The sequence below is a fragment of the Nothoprocta perdicaria genome, unplaced genomic scaffold (assembly GCF_003342845.1).
Source record: "Nothoprocta perdicaria isolate Ctin4 unplaced genomic scaffold, notPer1 scaffold_263, whole genome shotgun sequence".
Classification (NCBI taxonomy): domain Eukaryota; kingdom Metazoa; phylum Chordata; class Aves; order Tinamiformes; family Tinamidae; genus Nothoprocta; species Nothoprocta perdicaria.
Genome location: NW_020455492.1, coordinates 814,768 through 827,293, shown reverse-complemented (window position 1 = coordinate 827,293; position 12,526 = coordinate 814,768). Strand labels below are relative to the sequence as shown.

The 12,526-nt window shown below is 36.2% G+C and overlaps 1 protein-coding gene across 2 annotated transcripts in view; it reads left to right on the top strand.

Moving 5' to 3' along the window:
* Nucleotides 1–60: 60 nt before the first annotated feature.
* Nucleotides 61–12,526, top strand: part of TAF2 (TATA-box binding protein associated factor 2) — a 52,631-nt gene continuing 40,165 nt past the window's right edge. The window contains exons 1-8 of one of the 2 annotated variants that reach the window (XM_026040736.1): nucleotides 61–134; nucleotides 1,652–1,706; nucleotides 2,510–2,670; nucleotides 8,700–8,818; nucleotides 9,997–10,138; nucleotides 10,409–10,640; nucleotides 11,308–11,492; nucleotides 12,139–12,252. In XM_026040736.1, the coding sequence (XP_025896521.1) occupies nucleotides 82–134; nucleotides 1,652–1,706; nucleotides 2,510–2,670; nucleotides 8,700–8,818; nucleotides 9,997–10,138; nucleotides 10,409–10,640; nucleotides 11,308–11,492; nucleotides 12,139–12,252 (1,061 nt within the window). In that variant the 5' untranslated portion in view covers nucleotides 61–81. The remainder of the gene's footprint in view (nucleotides 135–1,651; nucleotides 1,707–2,509; nucleotides 2,671–8,699; nucleotides 8,819–9,996; nucleotides 10,139–10,408; nucleotides 10,641–11,307; nucleotides 11,493–12,138; nucleotides 12,253–12,526) is intronic. The other variant, XM_026040735.1, reaches the window with a different exon arrangement.

Here is a 12,526-nt window from a genome sequence, read left to right as displayed (position 1 = left end):
GCCCTGCAGCAGCCCGGCAGCCGCCGCCGCGGGACGGTGCTGATGCCTGCGTGAGGGCGAGCGCCACGAGCCGCTGCCAGCATGAACAGGAAGAAGGGAGACAAAGGGTTCGAGAGCCCCAGGCCCTATAAACTATAAGTATCTTTAAGTATTTATTTTTTTCCCAAAAAATTATTATACCTGAGATGCACGTGTGCTTGGAGCAGGCCGCGGGCTGATCCGTAATCACCTGCCTCAGGGGAGGCTGGAGCTGTCGTCTGCAGGAAAATACGTGTTGTGGATGGGATCCATGGGATCCAGGGTGATCCCGTGGCCAGGGAGCTCTCAGCCTTGCAAAAAAAAAAAAAAAAAAAAAAAAAAAAATCTTTGTGCTCTTCAAACTATAGAGGAATTTCCAGGCAATATTAGCACTCCGGATCCTACATCACATTTCAGTCCTAATGTTCCCTGAAGGTGCCAAGCCCTGGTCATTTGATATAGGATGTTTGTTTGTTTGTTTGTTTGTTTATTTATTTATTTAACATGTAGAAGTAGTTTGAGTCACACCGAACACCAGTGCTGAGCTGCTTTGCTGAATAAATTGGTGCATGCACCAAAGCGCCATTTATTTATTTATTTTGAGTGCAACTGGTTGTTGATTTCAGTGGCTATCTCTGTTTTTTATGTTGATTTATCTATAAATCTGTAACACGGATATTTTAAAATGAAATTGCYGCTGTTAGCATATGCGTTTTAATAACATAGATAATCTGGCATAGGAAACTAGATGCTGTGATTCTCTTACAAAAATTTCTGTTGAACTTGCTGAAATGAAGCAGCATCTTTTAATGCACAAGTGTGTCAGTGTGTAGTAATGTGTGACGTGGTGTAAAAGTTGAGTTATTCTGAGTCTGGAATTTGCATTATGATCGATAATACTCAGAAGCATGATGAAGAAACTGCATACTACAGAAAGATGTAACTTTAACTTTTAAGAAGTTGGAGTTACTCTTTTAACTGCTGTTTGACTGTTTTATTTGAAGTGTCCAAGAACAAGATTTAAAAATTAAAGGTACATCTAAAGTGTTTAAAACTTCTGCTTTGGTTAACATATATCACAATTACTTAAATTCTTATGATATACTAATTGTAAAAGTGTATATCTTATCTATGTAGTGCCTTCTTACATAAACTGTATGTGAGAGTCAGCTTACCAAGTAAATGTCCTGCATAACTTTCATTGCAAATTGCAGCTGCATTTCATTTTTAATATTGGAACTTCTTAAAGTGTTAAACCTTGACATTCWTAGGGGACTTTCAAAAGCTATATTGTTATGCCCTTCTATTAACAGTAATATTCACAGTCGTGTGATACTTAGAATTTACTGGAACTTTTCTGACTTGGAGACTTAGAGCATTATGTATGAATTCTCCCTATAATAAATATATAATGTATGCAGTATGTCTTCTGCATTATTACCTTCTGTGTCCTGTCTATACTAGTATATGTGTATATACCATATAGGTGTGTGTGTATATATATATATAATCACTCTCTGTATAAAGAGAGAGATATATGATCTCTATTTTACTTGAGTTAAAATGTCATTTAAAATGTTAAAATGTACAAATACTGTGTAACTTATTTCAAATATATTTTTTCTTCCAGCACGACTCATCAGGTAGTTTGTATCAACAACATAAATTTTCAGAGAAGGTCTGTTGTTGTAAGTACTTTTTTTCAATAAAATACAAAAGTAGGAATAAAAGTCTGAATTTTCTTCATGTTTCTAGAGGAAGCAATTACACACAAGCAGATAATGTTCTTCAGCTTCTTTACATTAATGGCTTTCTAGTCAACTGGCTTTCATAGTCTTTTATTGCTTGAAATGTATCAAATAAAACATCTTGTAATAGTGAATACTTTAATCTCTGAGGAAAACTTTCTTGGAAGAAGGTGGTGTTTGTATTTTAAGTATTACAAACAATTTGCAATTCAGAATCACCTCTCAGCACTCTGTCAGTTGACTTTAGGGATAGAGTTGCAGAATTTTGTAGCTTGTATGTGGGTTCACTTCAGGTGTGAAGAGACTTGCCTGCTTTCAGGCCATAAGGATTTGGAGATCTTAGCAAATTTAAATATCTGCCTAAATGGATTCTGCTTAGGCTTTAAAAATCACAGTCTCAAACTCAAGTGCCAAGATCTAAAACACAGCGGTAGAAGAGAATGCTGGTAACTTGAAAACTAGTCAACAGAGATAAGTCACTTCTGGACTATGGGTTTTTATTTGATCATCTTAAGGTTGGTTTTTTTTCCTATTAAATTTCACAGCTGGGAAGATTCACTGGCTAAATTTTATCTAAAAGGAAGCATAATTCCCTTTAAGTATAACATTGACATTTGCATTAACTTTTCCTATGATTTTCTTTGAAGATACACAAATAAGAACAGATAAACTTAGTATTTTATTTGCTTATGTTGTGAATTGATAAAGATTTTAATAGAAGATGTTGATTTGTGTTTTCCTAGGGTTATGTAGAATTGACAATATTTCCCACGGTTGCAAACCTGAACAGAATCAAGCTGAACAGTAAACAGTGCCGAATTTACAGAGTAAGAGTCAATGATCTAGAAGCAGCTTTCATCTATAATGATCCAACGCTGGAGGTTTGTCACCATGAGTCCAAGCAGTAAGTGACAGGTTTAAAACTCTGCAAAAGTAGTGTCTTCTTTTGCTTTAGCCATGACTTTATTTTACTGCCAAGTTTTCCCTGAGGATTCCCTTGTGGTTAATGTCATCCTCAGTGAAAAACACTTTAGGTAGGGGGATTTATTTCCGGAAAAGTATTTTTGAATAGAAATTACTGTGTTTATTCTGCTACTGTTTTTTTACTAAAATTTCTTCATATTCTTTTGCAAGAATATTAGAAGTTTTTTAAGAAGTTCTTTGTGGAGGAAAACGTAGTGAATGGTAATTGTGCTGTCAGTGCTTTAGGCAGTTGTCCTCATATGTCTTTCATGGTAAGAGGATATCTTTGGCTAAAATGTTTTATCTATGGTGGACTTAATGGATGAGTTAAGATTTATACACACAGTTTTATACTCTTGTAACCGGCTTTTTTTAAGTGAGTTATTGTGGCAACAGCATTTGTTTATATTCTTGTATAGATCATTTTAGAGTGGTTTTACGACATTTATGCACAAAAGAGGATTATTAGGTTCTGAGTGGTTTTGGATATGTTTTTTTAATTCCGGTTTGGCAAAATTCATATAAATTTGTGTAGAGCAAGATTAATATGTTCTGGTAGGTTTATCCTGCGAAGTGAGTTTTATGATTTATGATGCCAGAGTAGGTAGTTTTTGTTCCTTTTGACCTTTAAACCTAGAAATATTTAAACACCATYGAAGTTCTTAGGAAATTGGGGAAAACAATCCTTTCTTTCTCMACAAGACTGTGTAAGTTTATTTTTCTGATTTTTTTCATATCCAGATAATCTTATATAATTTATTACTTCAAAACAAATAGTTGGAATAAAGCAAATCATGCAGCTATGACAGCACAGTCACTGGACTACTGCAATTAAATGCTAATTACTGACCTTCAGGTATTTGTTGTGTTCCCTTGAAAGTGATTGCTCTGTGAGATTTCTTAGTTGGAAGGACAATGTTCAGTTCAGTGGCGAAATTACCGTAACTTAAAATTTTTCAGGTTTTGCTGTCCAGATAACAATAACTCTCTCTGTGATGTACTGTGTTTGCCAAAAAGCAAGACTTAGCATATAGGAATGCAGCCCCCTTAGACTTCCAGTCACCTAATTTGGGATTCTTGGCTTTTGAGTTTGCTTGCAACTCTTAAAAWTTTTAGTCTCCTTTCTACTGTTTGCTTATGAGGAGAAAAATAAAATACCCCAAATCTTTCTAATGAAGATCAGTAAGATAATGCTGTGAAAACATATCATAGAGAACTTCTTTTTCTTTTAGTTATTCTATTCAAGATCAATGAATGAAATTTGAGGACAGGGAGAGAGCAGCCTGTAGAATTTATTGCCGAAGTTTTCACATTTCACAGTTTTCACATAGAACTCAAAATTCCTGGCATTTCATAAATCTTGTGTTGTTCATAGCTGTGAAAGACAGAGGTCACCACATACCCTTCACAAAAAAAATAAGATGCATCTTTTCCTTCATCTCAGAAGTTGAAGACTTGCATGTGCTTACAGGAAATTCTTGTGCTTTCCTTTGAAACACCTGGCCATAATTGGGTGTTGATTGTGTTGACAATTTTGATTAAATGCATTATCTGTGCTCTTATGACAAAATTACAAACAGAAATTCAAAATATCTAAAACTTCTCAGATTGTATTGCATCAGTGGGTTGCCTCTGCCCGTCTTTGTAAGGTTTTGTATAAAAATACCCTCTTGCTTTTGTTTTTTTTCGTGTTGATTTCTGAAAGAATGGATAAAGTATGTAGAAAAAAATATTGGTGTTTAGTAGATGCTTTCTTTTCCTGTCAAAGATGGTAGGTTTTAAGGTTCTCCTACTTTCTTAATTAGCAAAGAAGTTAAGCTGGGAATGGAAGAACCTGTGTCTAAAGCCACTGTGATTCTTTGGAAAGACTTACTGCAACATCTGTGGCTTATGAGGTTATGTCCCTTGCTGTAAATGAAGAGTCCTATAGAAAGTGAGGAGTCTAGAACATAAATGATGTTGTTGGCTGTTTTAGGCATGTAAACATAGGATAAAGCTTTTACTTTCAGTAGCTGCGCTTTATAAACAGCCTTTCCATGATATGAGCAATGTGAAATTGAGCATTTTGTTACATTGCTTTAAAAGATGAGGTGTGTCCCCTGAATGAAWGAGCATGAGAAGAGCAGTCATTGATGGTGGCTTTCGTCCGGTGAGCCAGGAATATTGGTCTGAAAAAAAGAAAACTGTCACAAAAAAATGCAAAAAGAGCGAACGGATTAAACATACCTTGTTTATGTTGTAAAAAATGCTGGTGTGCAAGCAAACACAAAGAAAACACAAGCAAAAAGAAAGTTAAGAGTGTGGGAAAATCAAAACTAAGGAAACTTTCATCTAGGAGCTTTAAGCAAAGCCTTCAGAAATTATTTCTATCTCATCATGGTGAAGATTTTACTACTTCTTGGCTGAGAATTTTGTCAGATCGACTCTGTGTTCCCAATGTCACATTCAACCTGTTTTCAGGTCAAGTGATACTYGTGCATTTTAATATCTCTTACGGGGTCTTCGTCCTTTCACATTTTTCTTGTTTCAGAAGATAGCACCCACTTTCTAGTATTAAGTATTTTATCCTTTCATGGAACTGTCCTTTCATATTCTGTTCTTTCATGTGCAGTTCCTAGAGTTTYTCCATGTGTACACAAGGTGGCAGAGAATCTCTCTTAGCTCATAGTTCTAAGGAAGGATTTGGAATCTAGCAAACACTGCTGCCAACCTGGAAAGAGTACTGGGATAGGTCTGCTTGGGTCTTGCTTTAAACTTGTTGCAGAGTGTTAGAGCCATCTTCCTCCTCCTCTTCTAATTCCTTGCAAAATGTTGCTTTCTTGAATCTGTCATCATGAGGAGAAGAGGACATATTTTTTCTGGATTACACAGGCTGTATTCAGATTCCTGAGGTTACTACATATATTCTAGCCTTTTGTCAACTTAGAATGTGCAAAGAAGGTCTCTGTTTTCTTAATGCTGTTAGACTTTTTCCTTAAGCTTGTGAAMTGATAAATAGCCACAGCAAAAGCTTGGGATTGCAACACACTGGTGTTGAAGGAGCCATCGCTTCAAGATAGAAGTCCARAAGTCTGTTTTGGTCTGTGATGAGCGAAGTGCAAGATTATTCTGCTATAGCCTAGATATTTATTTTGTGTGTATATTTTGAATCCCATTTTGTATGTCGTACGGTGCCTGGTTGAGAAGCTTATTATTTCTCTGTAAAGAAGGATACATTTTGGAAAGGTGGCTAACATGTCCAGGTGCTTTGCTGTGCATAATCTTTGGTGTAATAACAACTTGGCAGTGTAAGCCTATTCATTCACTAATTCAACTATTTTTTGTTGTTTTATTTGAAATCTATACTTTTAAAATGTCAAACAATATGTTTTGAGGTGCCTCAACTTGACTGCTGCTGTAATTATGAGTAGCATGAGTGGAAGAGATCGATGGGATAAATGTATCTTGTGATGTTTGTTCTTCTGATGATCCATCTTCACTCTGTGCGTGTCAGAGAAATGAGCTAGGAAGGTGACTGGTAGATTGAGCTGTGTGTTGTTTCTACTCTTAAGGTATCTAGGAAACTTTAAATTCATGATACACTGGTTAATAATATTTAAAAAAAATGCTGTAGAGAATGAGTTTGGGGAAGGAAAAAAAAAGGGTGTAGCAAAGACTTGTCCTTTGGCAAGAAAGAGAACGAGGGTTCTTTTTAGCATACCAAAGACTCAGGTTTTTGTTTAATTAATGTATTGATTTAGACTCCAAAACTAAGTACAAATTATAATCTATTACATTTACTCTTCTACTTAGCTCCTTGATCCACATGTAGTGTGTATGTGCTATTATTCCAAGTTGATTGCTCAGTGCTAAGAAAAAAAAAATAATGTATAGCCTGAATGTGAGCTACAGGACAGTTAAGCAGCAGTGCTGCAGTTAGTGCTGAGAGATGCGGTGGCAGTTGGACATGGAGATGTTTGGTAGGAGAAGGTAACTTGGAAAATGGAAATGGTCTCTGCAGGATGGAACCCAYTTCCAGTGAGGCAGCATCACACACCAGGGCTGTAGCTTTGGGGTGAATTCTGTTAATAAAATGCATCTCCACCAGGGGGAAAAAAGCAAAAGGAAGTGTGTTGTTCTTTCATTGCTAATCTACCCTTAGTATTAAAGGGAAAAATGAATGGCTTTATTTCTTGAGCTGTACCTTCTGGCTGATGTTTCATGTAACTTCTGGCTCATGTTATCTATAGTTTTATTAAAACAGCCATATCCAGTTTATTGAAAACAGTTCAACCTTTGAGAAGATTGCTGTCTGGTACGAAGCTTTTAATGCAGTCTTTTTGTACTAGATTAGGCCACGTTGGAATAAATGAAATATCAGAATAGACAGTTTCCCGTAAAACGTTAAGCCTGGGAGGCTCTACCTTTCTTGCTGTAAAATTCTGACATTTTCCTATCTGTAAGTTGTTGATGTTGAAAGTGTAACCACAAGCTCCACGTAATCCACAAAGTCAAGCAAATTCTTACTGATATTTTGGAAAGGGAGCCCCTAACAGCAATTRTAATTCTCAGAGCACGTACACATTAAAATGACAAACCTTGGGACTTTGGACACAATCAGCTTTTAAAAATTTTAGATATTATACTTTAGCTGCACTTCACCTATGAGAAAGGAAAAAGTGCTAATGTATAAAATCCTGGGATTTTGGAATTTCTATTCTCAGAGGCTGGGCTCCAGTCTACTCTTAATGTTCCATTTTCGGAAGCGTCCAAGCAAAGTAGACGGGTTACAGTGCCTGACATTCRCAGTCTTGGTGGTGGTGCCAGGGAATGTGCACGTTACTAATGCCAAAGATCAAGAACTACGTGAAAATGTTCTYGATGTATTCCAGTGTTTTAGTTAAGTCTCATGTGGGAAAGGTTGGGAATATAAGCATCAAGTTTGACACACCTAGACTTTTAGGATGTTCCTGGCATGCTAATTACCCTTTGTCCTTTCAAGTAAAATGTTGCAACTTGGGTGAAGTGCTCTTTTCATGGTGGGTGGTGAGTGGTGAATGGTTAGAAGAAAGTAAAATTCTGCARTGAGGTCATGTCTACTTTGGGTGGACTTCAGATTCCGTGGCCCTCTGAGAAAGAAAGGAGTCTACAGCTGGGAGGCAGCGTCCTCCCTGGTGGTGCAACCTGCTGCACAGGGCTCTGGGCTTCAGCTGCAGTGGTTGTGTCCACCCATGGCACGGTTAAATACTCTGGGTTGTTCTGGAAAAGGCAGATGTTTAAAACACTTTCTCTTCAGGGGCAAGATTTTGCAAGCTTTTGACAAACAACATCTGCTGGGGGATTAGGATTCAGAAAAGTGTTGTGTCCAGTTTGTCCAAAAAGGATTTTCCAAATCCTTTTGGAAGAGTGTGAAAGCTCTAAAGATGCGAAGGGAAGGATAGTTTGAAAATTGACTGGTCAGTCTTCAGCACCCAAATGCAATCAGAAGAGCTATTTAAATTGAAAGTTAAGAAGTTACGATGCCACCAGTAACTCCTGTAACTGCTGACACATCTGTGTTCCTGTTCCTTTCAGGAAAGAAAGTTAAGAATAAATCATAAGTAATGCTTTTACTTTGTAATGAAATGTGTASTCAATAACCGCTAACATTTAGTAACTTGAACAGCTCCAACCAGATTACAAGACTCTTTATCCTAAATAAAAGTCAGGCATAGAAATGATGGTAAAATTTTTATTATTATTTTCTAAGTACTGAAAGTATTTTTATTTACTTTTGTGGATTAAAGACCAAACTCTAGCTTCTAGATTTTTTTTATGGCCCATAAAAAAGCCTAATAGAAAACTATTCCTATCCATCAAGCAAAGAGGGGAAAAAATTCAATGCTTGGTTGATCATTCATCATGAAACTTAATATAGAAATCATAAAGCTGTAAAAGTTGGGTTTTGTAGTTCAGCATATACTTGAAGAATTAAATGGGTGTTTCTGACAGGAGGAATCTCAACTATTTTTCCAATGCCTACGCTGCCGCAGTCAGTGCTGTGGACCCGGATGCTGGAAACGGAGAGCTCTGCATAAAGGTTCCCTCGGAGCTGTGGAAACACGTTGATGGTAAAGAGTTGACACTGAAAGCCTGATTTAAGGTGCCATGCAGCTCCTAGCAGGGGGTTTGCATAGGAAGATAATAATTTTAAATAAATCTAAGTAGCCTTAGGTTATTTTATGAATATAATTGAAATACTGGTTGCTGTTTTCTATTTCCTTACTCATATCTTTCCAGCTAAAGTCTGAAAAATACTTTCACACTTTTTGGTAGTATGGAAAAGTGGCTGCAGAAAAGGCCTCTYAGCACTCGTTAAATTAAAATCAAGCTGTTTAGGGGGTCAGGATCCCAAAAGGATAGGTATAATGGGATGTGTTGGGTGTTAAACTGGAACTGCTTGAAGCTACTTGCAGTAGTCATGAGCAGATAAAGGAAAGAATTGGCAAAGGTTTGTCTATTTACATGTTATTTAAAAACATGTATTATTTGAAGGAGGGTCACTGTAAGATTACTTGGACAGTGAAAMATAACTTACTTTGTAAACAGGAATRCAAAGTCCTGGAACAAACAACTGTTTTAATAATTTGCTTTCCATACTTGATAATTTCTTTATATGTGTTTTTTAGTTTCTTATATTACTGTTACKGTTGTTTTACTTCCATCAGAATATTCAGTTGGGTACAGTTTTTCTTTCCAAAGTTTGAATGCCAAAATACGGTGAGACTTTTAGGCCAAATTTCACAATATTGGCAAGAATTACCATTATTGGCAATGGCAAGAATTTCTTTTCTTGACAGTCTTATTCATAGGTGAGATTTCTCTGAGACTAAACCAAAACCATTGCGGTTACAGAGCAAGCTTAACTATAATATGATGACGATAAAATATCTTTTAAGGATGTTTGTTGCAGGCATGTTTATATTCGATTAAAAGCTGCAACTGGAGTTGTATTTCATCTTCCACATCCTCAATATTAGAGAATCTTTATGCCTTTTTTGTACCCTAGCASTGGTCTCCCTTTGTAAATTACTTTAACAGGCTACAAAAATTTATATATATAAACATTCATATCTTTAAATTTAAACTTAAGAGGTCTCTAGTTCTGTACATTCAGCTGCAAATGAACATRAAGGATGAAAAGAATGAGTTGTATTGGTAAGATAAAGAGTGCAAAACTGAATTATTCCTCTGAAATAACTTTGGCAAAAGTTACATATTTACTCTAATTTCTGTYTTGCTGCTGTAGAGTTAAAAGTCCTGAAGGTACATATAAATTTTTCTCTGGACCAGCCAAAAGGAGGGCTTCATTTTGTGGTACCCAATATGGAAGGCAGCATGGCAGAGAGAGGGGCTCATGTCTTCTCATGTGGTTACCAAAACTCTACAAGGTAAGAAAAAAGTCTTTGCAAGTAAATTAGTGTAAACATTTGCTTAATTAAWCTTCAAGGGTAGGAGTGATAAGTAATTTTTCTCAATTCTCATATAGTTTCTTTTAAGATGGTGGCAAGGCAACTTTGAGAGCTGGATGCTGTACAAGACTGATGTGTAGTAGATGTCAATGTTCAAACTATTTAAGAATACAGTTTAGAATTGGAGAGAAACATMATCTCTGAAAAAGAGAAATATAACYATTTACCCCCCAATCTTAATTCCCCTAGGTTTTGGTTTCCTTGCGTGGATTCATATTCCGAGTTGTGTACCTGGAAACTTGAGTACACTGTCGATGCTGCAATGGTGGCCGTCTCAAATGGAGACTTGGTGGAAACTGTGTATACCCACGACATGAGAAAGAAGACTTTTCATTACATGCTGACAATTCCAACGGCAGCTTCCAATATCTCCCTCGCCATAGGACCTTTTGAAATCCTTGTTGATCCATATATGCATGAGGTAATCATCTTCTCAGAGATTTTTTCTTTTTTTTTTTTGGTAAAGAGTTTGTAACTATTTTTATGTTGTTGCCTATCGTGAGGTCCAATAAATACTGATTAAAAAAATAGTTATGTATGGATATGGCCTGTGTTAGTATTGCTGTGATAAGATTTGTCCAATAATGCCTGTATTTAAAGTTCTTTACCTGCAAAGCCGAGGCTTCGAATAAGCCRTATTTTTAAATCCTTTAAATGAGCAATAATTCCATTTAAGCCTGCATTTGTGGGGCTAATTTCCTTGTACCTGGTAACAAGGGRTTTCTCAGAATAGCTTTAAAGCCATCCCATTAGTTTTGGTAACTGAAAATCATTGCGACACTGTTCGCTATTATGCCAAATTAAGTTGGACATTTGGACAGAGCATTTTCATTGTTAGCAGATTGTTCTCTTAGCCTGTTGTGGTGAAGTCTGCTAACTTATATTTTATATGTATTCATATAAATTTGTATATTTATATAGCATCATTTTTATATATATATATTTAGATTTTTTATATACTCCCTTAGCAAAAATGCTGTTTCTATGGCAGCACTATTTTTTTACGTGTATGTACTTTTTGCATTTATGTACTTATGAGTTTAAATATTTCCATCAGTCTTGTACTAAGTTTTTGCTCTTGTTTTTAGGTGACACACTTTTGCTTACCCCAGCTTCTCCCCTTGCTCAAACATACCACGTCCTACCTGCACGAGGTGTTTGAGTTCTATGAGGAGATTCTTACCTGTCGCTACCCGTACTCGTGTTTCAAGACYGTTTTCATAGACGAAGCGTATGTTGAAGTAGCTGCTTATGCGTCCATGAGCATTTTTAGGTTAGTATTGGAGAAAATTATACCTTCTAAAAATGTGGGCTTAGAAACACTAGATCCCAGACTGTTGAGATATACTTGAAGCTTGTATTGCTTTTAGAGTCCGAGCTTTAGGCTTCCAAGTTTAAAAAAATGAGTTTTTTTGGCAATATAGGCTTTACTTTACATATACACATACACATACACACACGCACACACACACGCACACACACACACACACACAGAGGTGTGCGCGCGTGCACACCATTTTTTTTTGCAAAGATGCTGGATTTGTCTGTTCAATTAAAAATTACCAGAGGTTTTCGTTCTGCATTGGAGATGGCATGTATGAAATATTTCAAATCAGTTTAAGTGCAGAAGTTTGATTATATTTTGTTTTCCTTCACCTGAGAGAGAGAGAGAGTCATGAATCTTAAACAGATTGACTGGGTAAAAAGTTCTACTTTGGCTCTATACAAAGAATTGTATATTTGTGATGATGACAGGACATGTGCCTGTATTAAGATTGTTACAGAAAAGATATTAATATCTCATAGGAAACTCCGTGGAGGATTTATTTAATTTGTTTTGCTTTTTAAAACAAAGATGTCTATTTCAATATTTTGTAGGCTATGCTCATATTATGTTGTTTTCTTTTTGTGGGGTTTAGCACAAATCTCCTACACAGCGCAATGATTATAGATGAAACTCCACTGACAAGGAGATGTTTAGCACAGGCTCTGGCCCAGCAATTTTTTGGATGTTTTATATCCAGAATGTCTTGGTAAGTATTGTTTAAAAAATGCTGAAAATTCAGGAAACCAAAATTTGAATTCGCATGTGACATTTTACCTAGGGAATAAGTGAAGCAACTATAGAAGAAATAAAAATAAATAAAGCAGAAGGATAATAAAATGAGCACCATGAATGAAAATCGAGGGGGATGCTTTTTGTTTGAAAGAGGATTAGGAGACACGAAGGTTCCAGCGATGGTTATGGTTGAACATGTCCTCTCTCTGAAATCGTTGCCTCTGAATGTTGTAGTAAGCTTTGGCATT